A 17,733-nucleotide genomic window follows, 5' to 3' on the forward strand; every position below is an offset into this window, starting at 1 on the left:
GCACTAAATTTGCTTCCTGAAGATGCCCTTTAGCCATCTCAGGTGTTTGCTTAGCTGACGTACAAGGATGCTGCTGCAAAGCTCCTCCAGGCCGTTCTCACTCGAGATGACCTACTTTCAGTCTATTGAAAGTCTGTTTTCCTATATAAATATTCCTACCACTTTTTCTTCTTCTTCTGAACTCAAGGCCTGGCTGTTGTCCCTTAGCTCGTATGTTCAAGGCTGGTACTCTACCATCTGAGCCACAGCTTCACTTCCAGCTTTTAGCTGGTTAGTTGGAGATACGTCTTATGGACTTTCTTGCCCTGGACTCGCTCAGATCTCAACCTCCTGAGTAGCTAGGATTACAGGCGTGGGCCACCAGAACCTGGTTTCCTGCTACTTTCACCACACACACAGACCTGTGCACATGCACACACTCCCTAGTCCGGGATGGCAGAACAGCATGGTGGGATCGTCCTGTGAGATCACGCCCACATGCAGACACCTCACCATCCATGACTAGTGGTGCTAACGGAGCACCTACTACGTGCCACCAGGGACAACCCAAGAGCAGAAGACCAAGAATTTATCAGATGAGGAATGAGAAATGTTGGGGAGGAAAGTTCAGGAGATGGCAGAAAGATGAGGGCTACATTTGATTTTTTATTCATTTTAGCACAGAATTTAGTATGACAGGGTTAAAGTAGAAAGAGCGAAACATGTCCAGTTCCTCATGCAGGAGACAGGAGTTCAAGTTCCAGTGAGGGTACCTGCTTAACTAGGCAACTCAGGCAGGACCTGAGTGATCCTAAGGGGAGGAGGTTGGAGGGAGGGCACAGCCACCCTCCCCACTACCAGCCTGCAGTGGACAGGGACAGCCAGATAGCACCTGAGCTCTGCCACAATACCCATGGAGGAGATGGCCCAGGGGCAGGGGTCGTGGGGTAGGTCCACTGGCGGGGAGCCTGCATTCCTCCGGAGGGCGGCTTCTGGGGAGTGAGTGCCGGGAGCCCATGGGGCTGGCCTGCGTGGGGAGTTAGAGACTCCCTCACTTCCACTCGTGGAGAGGGCCAGGGCACTGCCCAGAATCCCTGCCCTTCTTCCTTGGTCCTCCAGAGGACGGAGTTCTCAGTGTGGGAGCCCTGGCGCCAGGCCCGTCCCAGCACCCCTTTGTGTATGGGAGGCCCAAGGCTTGCCTTGCCTTTCCTACCTCCAGCAGCCATGCAAGCCACCCTGGGGAGATACCTGCAGCATATGCTCCAGGAAAGCTGCCACATGCCACAGAAGCTGATGGGGGGACTCACAGGCTGGGTCCTGACACTTCCTGTGCTCAGGTCGACCCTGCCTCTGCCATGGGGGACTCAGAGTCCATGGTGCAGTGCCCTCTCCTTGCTGAGGCCAGCCATATCCACAGGGACATGAGAAAACACTGGTCTGGTGCTGGAGGCTCACAGCTGTCTGTAACCTCAAAGGCTCAGGAGACAGAACTGAGCGTCATAGCTCACAGCCAGGCCAGGCAGAAAAGCTGGCGAGACAGTCATCTACATTGAACCACCAGAAGTGGAGCTGTGTACCTGAGTGAGAGAGCTAAGGGACGGCACCCGGACTCTGAGTTCACATCCCAGTACTGGCACGCGCATGCGCACACACACGCACATGCACACACAGCACAGCACCAAATCAGGGCCAGAACCCTTGAGTTTGAGTTGCTCGTTGCAGAGAATTCCAGTTTCCTGGGCTTAGCCCCAGAGCTGTCCAAAGCCAGGTGGCCTGAGGGGCATAAATGATGCTGTGACCAGGAGCAAGCCCCGCCCCATGGAGTTCTGGGCATTTCCTCTAGGCAACTTCCGGCCCAGATGGGATCTTCAGCTGATCCTCTGGGCACCTCACAGACCCATGGTCCCCGAGTCCTCCACTTTCAAACCCTGCCTCCAGTTAGCCCGACTCTATCCTGCGATGGAGTCTGAAGGTCACCATGACAAATGAGCTGCCAGAGGCTGTGCCACCAGAATGCAGCCCTGGCCCCACCCCAGCCAGGCTCATCAGGTAGAGATGGTCCTCAAATTCCCTCAGATTCCTTCCGGGCGCTACCTTGGGCCTCCAGACGGTGAGGGGCTGCTTGTCCCCAGCCTTCCGGGGACAGCAGGTCTGAGGGCACCTGATGCCATGTCACTGTGTTATGATGGGGGCAGGCAGCCCAGGCCTGGGGAGGCAGCCTCTCTATTCCAGGCTCCTGCCAAGCCCAACAGGGCGCTGGCAGCAATGGCAGCCCGAGTTCCCTCGGCACTTGGACGGCTTCCAGGACCTCGCCGGAGAATGTGATGCCACTTCTCTTGTTAAATGGCACCAGGTGGCAAGGAAAATGTGGCACAGGGACCCTAGGGAGAGGTGTACCCCATGCTGGCTGGGGGCAGGGTGAGGTGAAATGCAGTACCAGAGGTGGCAAGCTCTGTGCACCCTGTCTTCCCCCCAGCCCCCAGCCTCTACCACCCAGGATACAGAGAAGGCTGGCTCTCTAGGCCTGTCGCCTTAAAGACAAAGCAACCCGTCACCTCCGTCTCCCAGTTTATTCTTTTGGCCCCAAAATACCCTGGGAGGGCTCCACTGGTGTACCCCCAAGGGTACAGTGCAAAGGTTGGGTTGCCCTCTGCCACCTTCTCCTCAGGGCTAGCAGAGCCCTAGTATGTCCCAAGGCCGAGACTGTAGCAAGAGGGAGTAAGGGTTTTAAAAACCAGCCCTGCCACGCATGGTGGCTCATGTCTGTAAACCTAGCTACTCAGGAGGCTGAGATAGAAGGATCACAATTCAAAGCCAGCCTGGGTGGGGAATGTCTGTGAGACTTCTATCTCCAATGAATCACCAGAAAACCAGAAGTGGCTCAAAGTGGCTAGAATGCCAGCCTTGAGCAAAAGAGCTTGGGAATAGCACCCAGGCCCTGAGTTCAAGCTCCTTGACCCAAAACAAGTCTGCGAGACTCAAATATTTAATTAACCCTCAAAAAGCTGCAAGTGGAGCTGTGGCTCAAGTAGTAGCACACCGGCCTTGAGCCAAAAATGCTCAGACAGCGCAAACAAAGGTCAACCCTAAAAACCGCCTCTCTCAGGGGCGAGGCCTGTTCTGTCCTTCCACCTGCCTCTCGGGGGTCTCCCAGCAGGGACAAGGGGGAGAACACAGAGGGGTGGGCTCTGCTGCCTGTCAGCTGGGTGACTGCACTAATGAGTCTCAGGTTCACGAACTCTGAACTGGGAACTCAGCAAGCTCCTGGGTCTGCTGGGAGAGTGCTGTGACAAGGGCTCAGTGATGCATGACGGTGACACATGACACAGTGACATGCAGGGCCTCAACCGGAATCTCTGAACTCGCTGTCTTCCTTGAAGCCAGCCAGGTGTGTCAAACCCTCACAGGGGACCCGACTCCCCAGCACTGGTGGCTCACGCCTGTAATTTAAAAAAGATGAAATCTAAAGATAGAGGTTCAAAGCCAGCCTGGGAGGGAAAGTCCATGAGACTCAAATCTCCACCAGAAAACTGTAGATCTGGTGATACACTACATCGGAGGGATAGGAGCTGGAAGGTGCTGGGGGCTGACAGCTGGGTCCCCTCCCCACCCAGGCCAGGCCAGCCCGGATTGGTCCTCACCACGGCCAGTCATTGGCAGCTCACAGCTCCTCGGGTGGGGGGCTCTCAGAACTCCTGAGCAGGGACAGCAGGTTCAGGGCTGACATGCCGGGCACGTGGCCAGCACAGATCTGCAGCATGCGTACTAGGCGCTGAGCCATGGAGGCCCGGAAACTCTCCACCTGCAGGGAAGGGCAGAGATGGGGGAAACACAGTCTGGGATGGCCTCAGAGGCAACTTACCCTCTGGGGACCTCTCTCTAGCTGGGGTGCCATCTCCGGGTGGCCTCAAGCCGGTTCTGTGGCTTTCAAACCCCCTGCTCGCTGGGAGTGCCTGTGTCCCTTGCAGGACCTTTCCCCTGAACCTCAGTCCCACCGAGTTGGCTAAGGACACCTGAATCTTTATTCCTGTGTGTGCAAGCGTGGGGCTTGAACTTAGGGCCTGGGAGCTATCTCTTTGCCTTTTCACATTCTATCACTTGAGCCAACGCCCCACTTCTGGTTTCTTAGTGGAGAAAGAGTCTCATAAGCTGGTGGCTCTCGTCTGGAATCCTGGCTACAGGAGGCTGAGATGTGAGGATCATGGTTCAAAGCCAGCCCACACAGAAAAGTCTGTGAGATGCTGATCTCCAATTAATCACCAAAAATACCAAAAAGTGGAGCTGTGGTTCAAGTCATAGAGTATTAACCTAAAGCACAAAAGCTCAGGGACAGTGCCCAGGCCCTGAGTCCAAGCCCAGGACCAGTATTATTAAAAAAACAAAACAAAAAAAAACAAAAAAACAACTTTCACAGACTCTCTTCCCAGGCTGTCTTTGATCTTTGACTGCAAGCCTCTTGAGCAGCTAGGATTACAGGCATGACCTTGGTACTTTGCCTTCATTCTCTAGAGTCTGAGAATCTTTTTTGTATCCCCAAGGCACTAACAGAGGTCCTGTGCACCAACCCCACACCTCCTATGTGCTTCCGGTCCACGGGGGGCTGGGATTCCTGCCGTGTAAACCCTACAAATATGGACAGACGAAAGCCTGATCCAGCAGAAGGATGTGCTCTGAAAGGCCAACTGGGACAACAGTCCAACTAAAGATCCCTACTAAAGGTGCGCCTCAAACAGCGGAGCACCTGAATAGTAAGAGCAAAGCCCCGAGTTCAAATCCCAGTATCACCAGCAATAAAGCCTGGGGTTTCATTTGCGGGGGGTGGGGGTGGGGTCCATGCTCTGAGCAGTCACAGGCAAGTAATGTCTTGAGACAGAAGTTTCTAGGCTTGGGCTGGGAGCTTGGCCTAGTGGTTAAAGTGCTTGCCTAGCATGCATGAAGACCCAGGTTCGATTCCTCGGTACCACATACATAGAAAAAAGCCGGAAGTGGTGCTGAGGCTCAAGTGGTAGAGCTCTAGCCTTGAGAAAGTCCAAGGATAGGGCTCAGGCCCTGAGCTCAAGCCCAGGACTGGCAAAAAAAAAAAAAAAAAAAAGTTTCCAGGCTTCAAAAGGACCGGTAAATTGGTGCAGCCTGCCACTTCATGGTCACAAATGGAACTGCATCATGTCACGTGATCAGAAGGCATCAAGGATAGCAGCTCCCACACACCCAGACCCAACTAGAGATAAGGGATGTAGCCAGGTGTGTGTGTGGGGGGGCTCACACCTGTAATCCTAGCTACTCAGGAGGCTGAGATCTGAGGATGACTGTTCAAAGTCAGCCCAGCAGCAGGAAAGCTCCTCAGACTCGTTTTATTTGTTGGCCGTGGGGCTCCACAGCTCCACTTCCAGGTCCTAGTAGTTGTCTGGAGGTTAAGAGGCTCACAGCCTTTTCTTCCTGAGCTAGCTTTGAAAGGCAATTTCCAGAGTATAGGTAGTGTTACAGGCATGAGCCCCTAGCGCCCAGCCCATGAGACTTCTATTTTCCAATGAAACCCCCAAAACTGGAAGTAGAAATGTGGTTCAAGTGGTAAACACCAGCCACGAGGAAAAGTGAGAGCATGAGGCCCTGAATTCAAGCTGCAGGTACTGACACACCTGTGTACTCACGTGTACATATGTGCACACACAAAGGTGTCATAAACAGAGACTGGCACATACCCCTTCTTTATGCCTGTGTACACTAAGGTGACCCCTGCAGGACCAGGATTCAAACCAGGGTCTTACCATGTCTCTATTCCACTAGTAGTCCTCCACCAGGGGGCTCAGTGACCCACCCACAGCCTGCTGACTGCCCCCGCCCCACACCCGAGTGCAGTGCTGGCCGCTGTGAGCTGCTTCCTCACCTCCAGGTCGCAGAAGAGCAGGGGACTCCGGTAGGTCTGGGCTAACTTCACGACTGCACTCTGGTGCACGCTGCAGTGGCTCTCCCGCCCAGCTGCAAATGCCAGACACACCACAGTACATCTGGGAAACCCTGGCCACAGACTCTCCATTCCCCAGGCCTCAGCTCCTCCCTTGTCAGTAGGTGACAATCCTGTGACACCTTCTTCTTTTTTTTTCCTGCCAGTCCCAGGGCCTGAACTCAGTGCCTGGGCATTGCCCTTGGGCTTTCTCAAGGCTTAGTGTTCTGCCACTTGAGCCATAACACCACTTCCGGCTTTTTCTATGCATGTGGTATTAAGAAATGGAACCCAGGTCGTCATGCATGCTAGGCAAACCCATTACCACTAGGCCAAATTCCTAGCCCTTCTGTGACATCTTTGCTGGGCTGTCAAGACCATCTCATTAGCCAATTAAGGCCAATAGCGCTGAGAGTGAGCTCTGAACCAGGTGCCGTGGCTCACATCTGTAATCCTAGCTACTCAGGAGATGGGATGTAAGGATTGGGGTTCAAAGCCAGCCCTGACAGAGAAGTCTATGAGAGTCGCTTTTCCAATTATCCAGCAAAAAGTAGGAGATGGAAGTGTTGCTTAAATGGCAGAGCACTAGCTTTGAGTAAAAAAATTTAGAGACAGTGCCCAGGCCCTAAGTTCAAGACCCAGGAAAGATTAACAACATAAAAATAGTATTTGGGCCAGGAGTTTGGCCTAGTGGTAGAGTGCTTGCCTAGCATGCATGAAGACCTGGATTTGATTCCTCGGTACCACATACATAGAAAAAGCTGGAAATGGTGCTGTGGCTCAAGTGGTAGAGCTCTAGCCTTGAGAAATCCCAAGGACAGTGCTCAGGCCCTGAGTTCAAGCCAGGACTGGCAAAAAAAAAAAAAAAATACACACACACACACACACACACATAGAGAGCTATAGATATAGATACATAGCATTTGATGCAGGTTAGCTGTTGATATTAAACTCAAAGTCTCAGAACAACAGAACTTTTTCAGGACTCACAGAATGACAGTAATAGGAGCTAACACTAGAAGACAAAAGCAAACGACTATCTGTATTTATTAATTTTTTATGACGTCTCACTGTGTAGTGTAGGCTGCCCTGGATCTGGCAGTTCCTCACGTGCTAGGATTACAGGTATGAGGTGCCATCCTCTGCTTATTCCACAGCTCTGCAAGGATTGGGCTTTCCTGTGAAAGCCCCAAGGCAACAGGCAACTCAGCAATAGTGGAATTGTCTGCTCAGCTTCCACTACTCCACTGCCCTGCTACTCGTCTCTGGTGGAGATGAGAGTTGGGGAGTCCTGGGGAGGGGAACACACTTACCACCTGTGATAAGGAAACAGAGCTTGCCCAGGAAGAATCTGGCATCCACGTGGCACAAAGACTCCTCCACAATCTGGAAGCTGGGTGGTTACAGGCCAGGGTGAGAAAATAAACCAGAGGATAGTTTTACAATGTAGTTTTTTTTTTTTTTTTTTTTTTTGCCAGTTCTGGGCTTGAGCTCAGGGCCTGAGCACTATCTTGGACTTTCTCAAGGCTAGAGCTCTACCACTTGAGCCTCAGCACCATTTCTGGCTTTTTTTTTTTTCTATGTATGTGGTACCGAGGAATCGAACCCAGGTCTTCGTGCATGCTAGGCAAGTACTTTACCACTAGGCCAAACTCCCATCCCAATGTAGTTATTTTTATTTTTTCTTTTTTGCCAGTCCTAGGGCATGAACTCAGGGCATGAGCACTGTCCTTGGGATTTCTCAAGGCTAGAGTTCTATCACTTGAGCCACAGTACCACTTCTGGTTTTTTCTATGTATGTGGTACGGAGGAATCAAACCTGGGTCTTCGTATATCCTAGGCAAGCACTCCATCACTAGGCTAAATTCCTGGCTTTGTAGTTATTTTTAAAATTTTTATTGGTCACGAAGCTTGAACTTAGGGCCTGGATGCTAACACTGAACTTTTCCCTCAAGACTAGTGCTCCACCACTTGAGCCACAGTGCCACTTCCAGCTTTCTCTGAGTAGTTTGTTGAAGATAGTTCTTATAAACTTTCCTGCCCCTGCTGGCTTCAAACTTCGATCCTCAGATCTTAAGCTTTCTGAATAGCTAGAATTACAGGTGTAAGCCACAAGTACCCGACTTTTATTTTATTTATGTTTTTGTTGACCATGAAGCTTGAACTCTGGGCCTGGGCACTGTCCCTTAACTCTTCAGCTCAAGGCTAGTACTCTCCACTTGAGCCACAGCACCACTTCTAGTTTTCTGGTGGTTAATTGGAGGTAAGCGTCTCATGGACTTTAGTGCCCAGGCTGGCTTTGAACTGTGATCCTCAGATCTCAGCCTCCTGAGTAGCTAGCATTATAGGCATAAACCACCAGTGCCAGGCTATTATTTTTTTTTTAACTATACTTTTTTTTTTTTTCCTCTTAGTTGGTACTCGAATGGGGGACTGAATTAAGGGCCCTAGGCACCTGCTGAGCTTTTCAATTATGACTGGCTCTGCCTCTTGAGTCACATCTCAGATGCAGCATTTTTGCTAGTTCACTGTAGATAGGGTCTCATAGACTAGTATTGCATTGGTTGATGTCTTTTAGACATTATTCACGGGCTACCAGCTCCTCCTCGCCCAGGCAGCCTCTCCCCACCTCCTTCCTATCCCATCCCAAGTGAAGTCACAGTCCCAGCTACTCCCAAGCCAGACCAGCCAGAGCCCAGACAGCCCTCATTGTCTGCCTCTCACCTGTATTTGCTGTGAAGGTTAATTACAAGTATGATCAGATCAATCCGGGGCCGACTCCCATTGGAAGGCAGAGGGAGGGACTTTGCCAGGTGGCTTTAAAAAAAAGAAAGAAAGAAAAAGCAGGCTGAAGAGATACAGACCCACCTCATAATGGCCTTTTCCCATATTGCTGAACACTGGTGGCTCACACCTGCCATCCTAGCTACTCAGGAGGTTGAGATCTGAGGATCCAAGTTCAAAGACAGCCCTGGCAGAAAGTTCAGAGTCCTAACTCAAATACCACCCCCCAAAAAAAACCCCAAGAATGGTGGTTCAAGTGGTAGAGCACCAGCCTTGGGTGGAAAAGCCAAGCAAGACCAAGAAGGGATGTGTTCAAGCCCCAGTACTGGCACCAAAAGAGAAAGAAACAATTCCTTTCCGTGTCTGTACTGTGTGTTTGAGATCACTGGTTAGTGTTTGCTCTTCAGTCTGAAAGCCTGCAAAACAACTTAGCAGACAACTAGCTCTATCCACAGTCTCCCACTCTTCCACCTCCCCACCCCACCCCCCCAAAAAAGGTGCTTATTCTATCTTGTAGAGGTCACTTTAACTCTCTGAGGAAAAAGCTTCAGGATTTAGGAAGTCCCTTAAACACTGCCCCCTGAGCCCATCTTTCTTTCCATCAGGGAGAATGATACACATGTTTAGTCACCTGACTAAGAACATCAGCGGTTTCTGCTCCCTACCAGGAAAAGAAAAGCAAAACGTGCTTCTACATTATCTCCAGATTTAGGAGACGTCAAGGAATTCTCCGAGTTTGTGGTGGGATGGAGCTGTGTGCAGGCAGTGAAGCCTGCTGGTTGTAACTGTTACCCAGCGCGTTCCACTGGGTTTGGAAGGAAGCAAGTTTTACAGAGGCATTTCCAGCATCCTCGCCTGGGTGCTGCCCTAGTCTTTTTGGGGGGGTGGAGTGGGGGTGGGGAGTGGTTAACTGGATTAAAGTCTTACGCCAGGGCCTTCACACGCTGTCCTCAGATCTCAGGGTGCGAGGCCCTGCGCCCTGCGGACGGGTGACCTGGTACTGCGAGGAGGAAGAAGGGACACACGGTTCCTGGGGTCGGGACGGGGCTGAAGACGGGGCACAGCCTCGGAGGGCGGCGCGGGGCTGAAGACGGGGCACAGCCTCCGAGGGCGGCGCGGGGCTGAAGACGGGGCACAGCCTCCGAGGGCGGCGCGGGGCCGGCACCCCCCCCCCCCCCCGGCCCGGCTACTCACACCTGCAGCTCGGACGCGCAGTCCTCCCGGAGCATGGCGTCCGCCAGCTGCTGCATGCGTGCGTCCTCGGTGCCCACCAGCTGCGGGGGGAAAGCGCCCTGCTGGGATCCCGGGAGCGCCCGGCGCTGGCAGCCTCCCCTCCCCCGGGGAGATCGGGCCCCACCGAGCCCAGGCCCGGCCCGGCCCGGCCGCCGCCCGCCACCCGCACCGCGCCTGGCGGGAAAACCCTGCCCCGCGGGCAGCCCCGCCCAGCCAATCACCAGCGGGCACCGAGCCAGCCGCGCACACCGATTGGCTCTGAGAGTGGTTGTCCCGCCCACCACTGGCCGGGCTCCACCGCGCGGCTCTTGAGGAGGCGCCCGGATCGCGGGCCCGCGGCGCGGCCAGGGGAGACAGGCGGGTCGATGCGGGGCCATCGGCGCCTACCAAGATGGTGGCTTTGTTCAGGCAAGGCAGCTTGTCCATTGGCCTCAAGACCGACATCCCAGCCGCAGGCCCGGCCGGGACCCTCGCCCGACGCGCCGGACGTTCAAACGGCCCGGAGCTCCGCCCTCCGGACCAGGCGGGCGCGTCACTCCGGGAGGGGCGGCGCTCTTAAAGGAGCCGCTACCTCTTTTTACAGATGGGAGGGGAAACAGACTGAGTAGACTGGAAACCACCACGCCCTGTTTCTTCTCACCTTTCTAGCACTGAACTCAGGCACATGAGATGCTGGACAGAGCTGTTGTCATATTGAAGAGCTAAAAAAAAAAAAAAAGCGCCCCCATTCTGAAGCAGCAATGTCTTGTTTATGTAAACTGTGAGCCACCCAAAAGTGCACATAAATCAAAGAAACGCATTGTGCTGCCATTAAGTCCCAGGAACGGACCTGTGTGTGTTAAAATTAACCAGAAATCGAGTAAATTCAAGGGATGGCATTTGTTTTCCAAAGCCATAAAACTACCCTCAGACTGTTAATTAGGACTCTACAGCCCTGAAGTGTCCCTAACCCCTACCTTATCTCACTCCAATAGCTGATGGCTGTGTTGGTGTAAATCTGTAGTCTTTCACTTTAAAAGCCCTGTAGAAATTCTGTTCAGGGCTTCCTCCTAGGCTCTGCCCTGTGGGGAAGCCTGGAGCTAGCCCGCCTGAATAAAGCCTTGCTTTTGCATTTCAGAACGTGACTCTCAGTGGTCTCTTGGTGGTTGTCCTGGGACTTGGGCATTACAATATGTCTCAGGTTTTCTGGGATTCCTTCACTATACTCTAGATCCACCCCCGACACCTAACTCTAGCCTTACAACTGCTGACAATAAAAACTTGGGGTCATTCTGGACTCTTTATAATCTGCATGAAGTCTGCAAGCAAAACCTGTCGGTACTAACAACATAGCCAAAAAGATGTTGCCCCCACACAATATCCTAGACCAGTGGAACCTGTAGCCTGGCTGCCTGCTTCCATCCAGTTTCCCAGGGCTGCCCCAAGCCTTCACACAGCATCAGAATGAGAGCAGACCACTTCTCGGATCAAACCAACTCCCTATCCCCTTCTCCTTCGGTTCACTGAGAGGCCTGGCATGACCTCAGACTCTGTGAGTCTGTCCCTGACAATCTCTCTGAGCTCATTCATTCTTCTCCTTCCAATACCCCCTCCTGTGATGCCAGCTACTAGCTTGTGCCTCAGATATCCTCCTGCTTTTGAACCTTTAGCCTTCCCTTTCCCTCTGGATGAGAAGCTTCTCTGCAGACTTAATGACTTGTTTTCTCATTTCATTTATGTTTTTGAATCATAAGGTGAGTCACCTTATCAGAAACCTTACCTAAAATAACAATCACCTTTGGACTGTTCTTTTCTGCCTGTCCACTAGTTTGTTCACGGTGCTAGTCTCCAATTCACAAGCCATTATCAAGAATTGCTGCCGGTTGCTGGTGGCTCATGGTTGTCATCCTAGCTACTCTGGAGACCAAGATCTGAGGATCATGGTTCGAGGCCAGCCCAAGCAGAAAAGGCTGAGATTCTTATCTCCAATTTACCAGCAAAAACCTGGAAGAGAAGATGTGGCTCAAATGGTAGAACACTAGACTCGCCTGAGTGAAAAAACTAAATATAAAAAGAAGCTCCACTGAGCCAATGTGTCCTGCCTGCCTCAGTCCTGGATCTTTTCTCTACTATGGGACCCTCAGCGGCTGTGCCTGTCACTGCTTCTGTGTCTCCACCCACTTGCCAGACGCTTCAGTTTCAGTTTCTCCCAACCTACAGCTTTGGGACCCAGCGGCCTGCTGAGTAATTCTCATGGCTCCTGCATTCCCCAATCCTGCCCTCCCTGTCATCTGCCACACCACGTGCAGATAGAGGAAACCAGAAAAAGGAGGCTGGTTGCCAGGGCAACAGAGAATAAAGCCCTTGCGCTATCCAGCTGCTGATTGGCTAAGACAGGCCCCGCCTCCTGCCATCCTGAGAATGGGCGACAGAGGAAAGGGTCTCCCATGGACAGAGAAAGAGACTAGGGTTCTGAGCCAGCCTAGGTCTGTCCCTTCCTGGCCCACCGGGAGCACCTGGGCCTGAGAAGCTCTGTTTCCTGTGGGAGTCATTGACCTAATCCTATCTCTGCCTCCAACACCCAGAGTGGCCACAGATGGCAGTGTCTCTGGGGACTGCAGCTGCGACTGAGTCCACGGGCCAACGCTGAGCTGCTCAGGCGCGGTCAGTGCAAAGCCCCGATCTGGTATCTGCAGGGCGTGAGGTGGGTGTATGGGCATGCAGGGGGCACCAAACGGTACTGGGGGCTTGGGAGACACAGAGAGAGGGGCTTTGCTACTGTCACAAGGTCCCTGGTAGGACCTTGTCTGAAACGGGCCTGAAAAATTCCTTTGAGATAATTTGGCAACCCCAACCCTACCTTGTCACTGCATTAAGGAACCCTGAAGCCCAGAGAGCTGAGAAACAAATCAAGGTCATACAGAAAGGTCTGAGAGTTTTTGTGTATCCACATGTATAAGCCATAGCCAGAAAGCCAAGAAAAAGGCCTGGAGGGGTCCTCTGTCTACCCCAGAATGCCTGCAATTTAGTTCACTGGGTTGGAGCCGCTTGGGGTGGGGGTGGGGCCTAAATTCTGCTCCATAGGCGATCAACATTTCAGACGTCTGTTCCATACCATCATCATGCTTAAAAACTGGAAGGAGATCTGCAGCCTGTCCTGTGATGGGGTGGGGGGTGAGTCCCCCCAACCTTAGTCAAGGCAGTGTAGACCATCCTTCCTCTTCCTCCTTCAGTCTCAGGACTGAAGGACCAGGCAGTGCTCTGAGCCTCCAAAAGGCAGAAGGGGTAGGAAAATGCTGGCTTCTCCATGCTGTCCCTGCCTCTGCCGCTGCAGACAGTAAATCACATTTGGTTGTATCCCTCCATGAACATGGCACCTCACCTCACCGTTTTAGTCTGTGGGGACCTTAGGGAGTAGTGTGCTAAAAACTGGGAGACCCCAGGCAGATGCAGGACCCAGAAGTGACATTTTCCCCTCCTCTGGCCTCCCTATCTGGGACTGGAGGAGAAAAGGAGCTGGAGATTGGAGGCAGAAGCCAGAGGGGGAGAGCTTTCAATCAATCCCTCTGCTTCCCTCCCAGAAACCACAATGGACCCTTGCTCATTTCATGCTGTTTGGGGATGTCTCTCCTTCTGCAGGGGACTCCAACCCCAGCTCTGCCACTTCCTGTCTGAGCTCTGTGAATGTGCCCTCTGCCTGCCAAGCGGGCAGGAAGGGGACACCTCAGCCGTCCCCCTCCTTTTTTTATACCTAGGAAATGTTTAGGATGGGTTAAATAGGCCCTGTAGTATTCTAGCCCTGGAGCAAGCAGATAAGCTGGCCTTAGTGGTGTGAATAGGAGTTTGCCTAGTTACCAGGAATGTGAAGCACAATATCAGGAAAACAAAGGATAATATGCCAACGAGAGACAGGCACTTCCACAACAGCACATAGTGGGGACATGAGGCAGAGAGATGGGTGGGAAACAGTTGAGGGCAGCTCTGGGTTTGAGGGAATCCCTCTGTGTAGGTCCTGGCGCCTGCAGCCTCCCCTGCATTGCTTTCCCCACTTCTGCCTCAGTGGATGTTGTCCATGCTGATTCTGTGCCGGACAGCATGTTGCAAATGCATCTTTCTTTTTTACAATTTGTATTGTTATTATAAAGGTGACAGTTGAGGGGTTCCAGTTATGTAAGTGAGAACATTTCTTTTTGGATAACGTCACCCTTTCCCTCCCTCTCTCCCAGTTTTCCCCTCCCATCTCCACCCACGGGTCATATCGTTCATTTCAGCAGTGTCTAATGAGTACACGGCTGGGTTCGCTCACCCTTGCGTTCATCCATTACCAAAGATATAAAGGAACAAAAAAGAAAAATCAGAAAGGAGGCCGGCGTTCGGCCTAGTGGTAGAGTGCTTGTCTAGCGGCACCAAGGCCGGGTTCAGTTCCTGGGTCCCCCACACAGAACAAGCTGGAAGCGCAGTGCTCAGACCCCGAGCTCACGCCCCAGCCCCAGGACCGGGGAAAGGAGAGAGAACAAGAGCAGCAAAAGGGGGAAAGACACCAAACCCGCCGCTCTCACGTCCTCGAGTCCTTCTTGCTCGGTTGCCCTGGTTTACTACCCCTGCCTGTCCATCACCACCACTCCAGCCTCAGCACCGCAGCCGCTGCGCCCTAGCTGGGTACTGGGGGTCGAGCCCGGGTCCTGCGCCAGGCGAGCTCTCCGCCACTAGGCCGACTCGGGCCGAGGCGCCCGGCCTGGCTACGGCTCCTCTCCAGCCCATCCGCCCTCCGCGGAGCCAGCGGGAGGGCAGCGCCGGGCGTCCTCCAGGCCGCGGGGTGGAGGCCGCCCCCCTCCCGTCCCCGTCCAGGCCGCGGGGTGAAGGCCGCCCCCCTCCGTGCCCGCCCCGGCAGGCGCTCCGCCGTGGACCCGGCCGCCCGCCCGCCCGCCATGCCTCTCTTCCTGGACTGGTTCGTGCCCGTCTACCTGGTGGTCTCCGTGCTCATCCTGGCCGGCTTCGGCGCCTGCATCTACTACTTCGAGCCGGGCCTGCAGGAGGCGCACAAGTGGCGCGTGCAGCGGCCCCCGGGCGGCCGCGACCCCCGCCGGGAGCGGACGGCGCGGGACAACCCGGCCTTCGGGGGCCCCGAGGTCTGAGGGCGCGGACGGCGCGGGACAACCCGGCCTCCGGGGCCCCGAGGGCTGCCCCTCCCCCCGCCTGCCGGTGTCTCCCACCCCGGGCTTCCCCACTGAATCCCAGTCACCCCCCCCCCCCCCGGGAAGGAGCCCCCTGTGGAGGGCGCGGGCCTGGTTCAGCTGAGCCTGAGGCTCTGGGGCTGGCGGGGAGGGCGGCAGACATGGGGAGGTGAGCTGGGGGGCAGTGGGGACCTGTCCTCCCCTGGCTGCAGTCTTCCTCCCCTTCCCCAGAGCCCCCCACCCCCTCCCCACCGGGGCTCACCTCCCCCCAGCACGCCTTGCTTATGGCAGCTCGCCATAATAAAGACTACCCACCACCTTTGCAAAGACTGTCCTTCTCGTGTCTGTGAAAACCATGACGGCGCAGGGGTCCCCGCGTTGACCAAGGAAATGTCAAATCCCAGAGAAGCCTGCACTCCTAGCCACCCAGAGGCTGAGAGCGCAGGATCACCGTGCACAGCCAGCCCCGCAGAGAAGTCCGTGAGGCTCTTATCTCTCCAATTCGCTACCAAAAAGCTGTGACCCAAGTGGTAGAGCACCAGCCTTGAGCCAAAAAAAAACAAACCTAAGTTTAGCACCCAGGCCCTGAGTTCAAACCTTAGCATTGGCTTCACATGTGCTGCTACATCACACACGCACACACACACACACACACACACACACACACACACACACACGAGGTGAGGAAAAAATGGAGACTGCTACCAGGTCCCAGAGCAATGGCTGAGAGTTGGACCAGATCTCCAGGCTGGAGAAGGGCTCAAACACCATCCAGGAGGCCCAGGCAAGATGAGAGGGGAGGCGCTGATGCCAGGCACTGAACGCAATTCCACCAGACAGACTTCAGGACTCAGAGGATTGTCATGTAGAGCCTAACTGACGCCTCAACAGCACTCAGGGACCTCCTTAAAGTCTGCACCTTTCTCGCCCCCACTTACCCTGAGCCCTCTCCTCCCTCACCTCTCACCCAGCAGAGCATTTGCAGCTATGGGACATTTCTGCAGAGCCCTGGTCCCTCAGGCAACACCTGCAAGGGAAGGGAACCTTAGAGACTGATGAGCTGACAGTTGGGACAGGATATGTCCGTCATAGGCAGGCAGGTAAGCAGACACTCCAGAAACTCTCTAGAAGGTAAAGCTCTTTCAGCACCTTCTGAGTCTAGCACTGCTTCAAAATTTCTCTTGCAGTACCAGGCCCCAATGCATTCCGACCTTCTCTCCCTCCTGAAGAACTGGGCTTCAAAAGTCCTTTGTGCCATTCTTTCCCTCCCTCCCTCTCTCCTTTCCTTTCCATCCTCCCCTCCTTCCTTTCTTCTGTTCCAGTACTGGGGCTTGAACTCAGGGTCTGAGCTCTGTTCCTCAAAGCTTGTGCTCTACCAGTTGAGCTATAGCTCCACTTCTTGTGGCGCTTGAAGGTAAGAGTCTCTGGAGCTTTTCCTGCCAAGGTTGGCGTCATGCTCTGATCCTCACATCTCAGTTTCTTGAGTAGCTAGGATTATAGTTGAGAGCCACCGGCACCTGGCCTGTATTTTCTTTTTTTTTTTTTTTTGCCAGTCCTGGGCTTGAGCTCAGGGCCTGAGCACTGTCCTTGGACTTTCTCAAGGCTAGAGCTCTACCACTTGAGCCTCAGCACCACTTCCGGCTTTTTTCTATATATGTGGTACCGAGGAATCGAACCCGGGTCTTCATGCATGCTAGGCAAGCACTTTAACCACTAGGCCAAACTCCCGGCCCCCTGTATTTTCTTTTGATGTTAGTGTCATTAACGGTGTGAAGACAGCCTTCAGTTGAGTGCCAGCCATATTTATCAGCACACCAGAATGCCATACATATGAGGATGTTGATTGCAAGGGACGGAACCTGACTCACCTAGCTTGGGCAAGAATAAAAAGGCACCACAAGGACATTGAGGTGTTCTAGCCCTTTAAGACAAAAAGTTAGCAGGGGTTCAGACACAGAGCCACTCTCATTGCAGAGCTGAAGCATTTATGAATGCTGGGTAAGCACTCTATCAACAGAGCAAGACCCCAGCCCTCATTTACCATGTTTTCATGAACCCAGGGTCTTATGTTTGCTAGGTAAATCACTCTGCTACTTGGGTCAGGAGCCCAGCTATTTTGTTTATTTATTTATTTTTTTGTCAGTTGTGGGACTTGAACTCTGAGCCTCAGCACTGTCCCTGAGCTCTTCAGCTCAAGGCTGCTGCCCTATCCCATGAGCCACAGGGTCACTTCTGGTTTTCTAGTGATTAATTGGAGATAAAAGTTTCATGGACTTTAGTGCTCGGGCTGGCTTTGAACCACGATCCTCAGATCTCAGCCCCCTGAGTGGCTAGGATGACAGGCGGGAGCCACTGCACCCAGCTTTATATTTTTATTATTTTTTAATATTTTTATTTCTAAGATAGGGTCTTGCTATACTTTTCCCTGGCTATCCTGCTTTCACCTATTGAGTAGTTTGGATTAAAGGTGGGAACTATCACACCCACTCTCCTCTCTCATCATTTTTTATTCCTTCTTCAGGGCATCTGTTTACTGGTCATTTTTTTCAGAACCTCAAATTTTGGAAAACAGCAGCCAAATGCTCTCAGGGTTTTTGTTTTTCTTTTGTTTTTGCCAGTCCTGGGGACTTAAGCTTGGGGCCT

General features: G+C 53.3%; 2 protein-coding genes across 3 annotated transcripts; one reads left to right on the plus strand and one right to left on the minus strand.

The window, feature by feature from the left end:
- Positions 1-1,637: 1,637 nt before the first annotated feature.
- On the minus strand, positions 1,638-10,420 carry Cenpm (centromere protein M). The gene is made up of 7 exons (XM_090358151.1): positions 10,325-10,420; positions 9,899-9,978; positions 8,645-8,737; positions 7,234-7,313; positions 5,864-5,955; positions 3,621-3,781; positions 1,638-3,419 (listed from the first exon to the last, which is right to left on the minus strand). The coding sequence occupies exons 1-6, from the start codon at positions 10,379-10,381 to the stop codon at positions 3,641-3,643; spliced, it is 543 nt and encodes a 180-aa protein (XP_090214277.1). The 5' UTR covers positions 10,382-10,420; the 3' UTR covers positions 1,638-3,419; positions 3,621-3,640.
- Positions 10,421-12,322: 1,902 nt separating this feature from the next.
- On the plus strand, positions 12,323-15,150 carry Smim45 (small integral membrane protein 45). Of its 2 annotated transcripts, none has more exons than XR_016539660.1 (3): positions 12,323-12,402; positions 12,502-12,620; positions 14,359-14,410. XR_016539660.1 is itself a non-coding variant. In XM_090358166.1 (3 exons), the coding sequence occupies exon 3, from the start codon at positions 14,845-14,847 to the stop codon at positions 15,049-15,051; it is 207 nt and encodes a 68-aa protein (XP_090214292.1). In that variant the 5' UTR covers positions 12,323-12,402; positions 12,502-12,620; positions 14,765-14,844; the 3' UTR covers positions 15,052-15,150. The 2 variants fall into 2 exon arrangements, 1 of the variants encoding a protein (XP_090214292.1); XM_090358166.1 differs by lacking the exon at positions 14,359-14,410 and adding an exon at positions 14,765-15,150.
- The last annotated feature ends 2,583 nt before the right edge of the window (positions 15,151-17,733 follow it).

This window comes from Megascapheus bottae, chromosome 2 (assembly GCF_031878675.1).
Source record: "Megascapheus bottae isolate mThoBot1 chromosome 2, mThoBot2.hap1, whole genome shotgun sequence".
NCBI lineage: Eukaryota > Metazoa > Chordata > Mammalia > Rodentia > Geomyidae > Megascapheus > Megascapheus bottae.

Bases quoted from the DNA above. Each gene is read 5' to 3' on its own strand.
- Cenpm (XM_090358151.1), bottom strand. From the start codon at position 10,381: ATGTCGGTCTTGAGGCCAATGGACAAGCTGCCTTGCCTGAACAAAGCC. The intron at 7,314-8,644 runs GTGAGAGGCAGA...GTAACCACCCAG, and splicing joins AACCTTCACAGCAAATACAG to CTTCCAGATTGTGGAGGAGT. The intron at 5,956-7,233 runs GTAAGTGTGTTC...TGGCATTTGCAG, and splicing joins CTGTTTCCTTATCACAGGTG to CTGGGCGGGAGAGCCACTGC.
- Smim45 (XM_090358166.1), top strand. From the start codon at position 14,845: ATGCCTCTCTTCCTGGACTGGTTCGTGCCCGTCTACCTGGTGGTCTCC.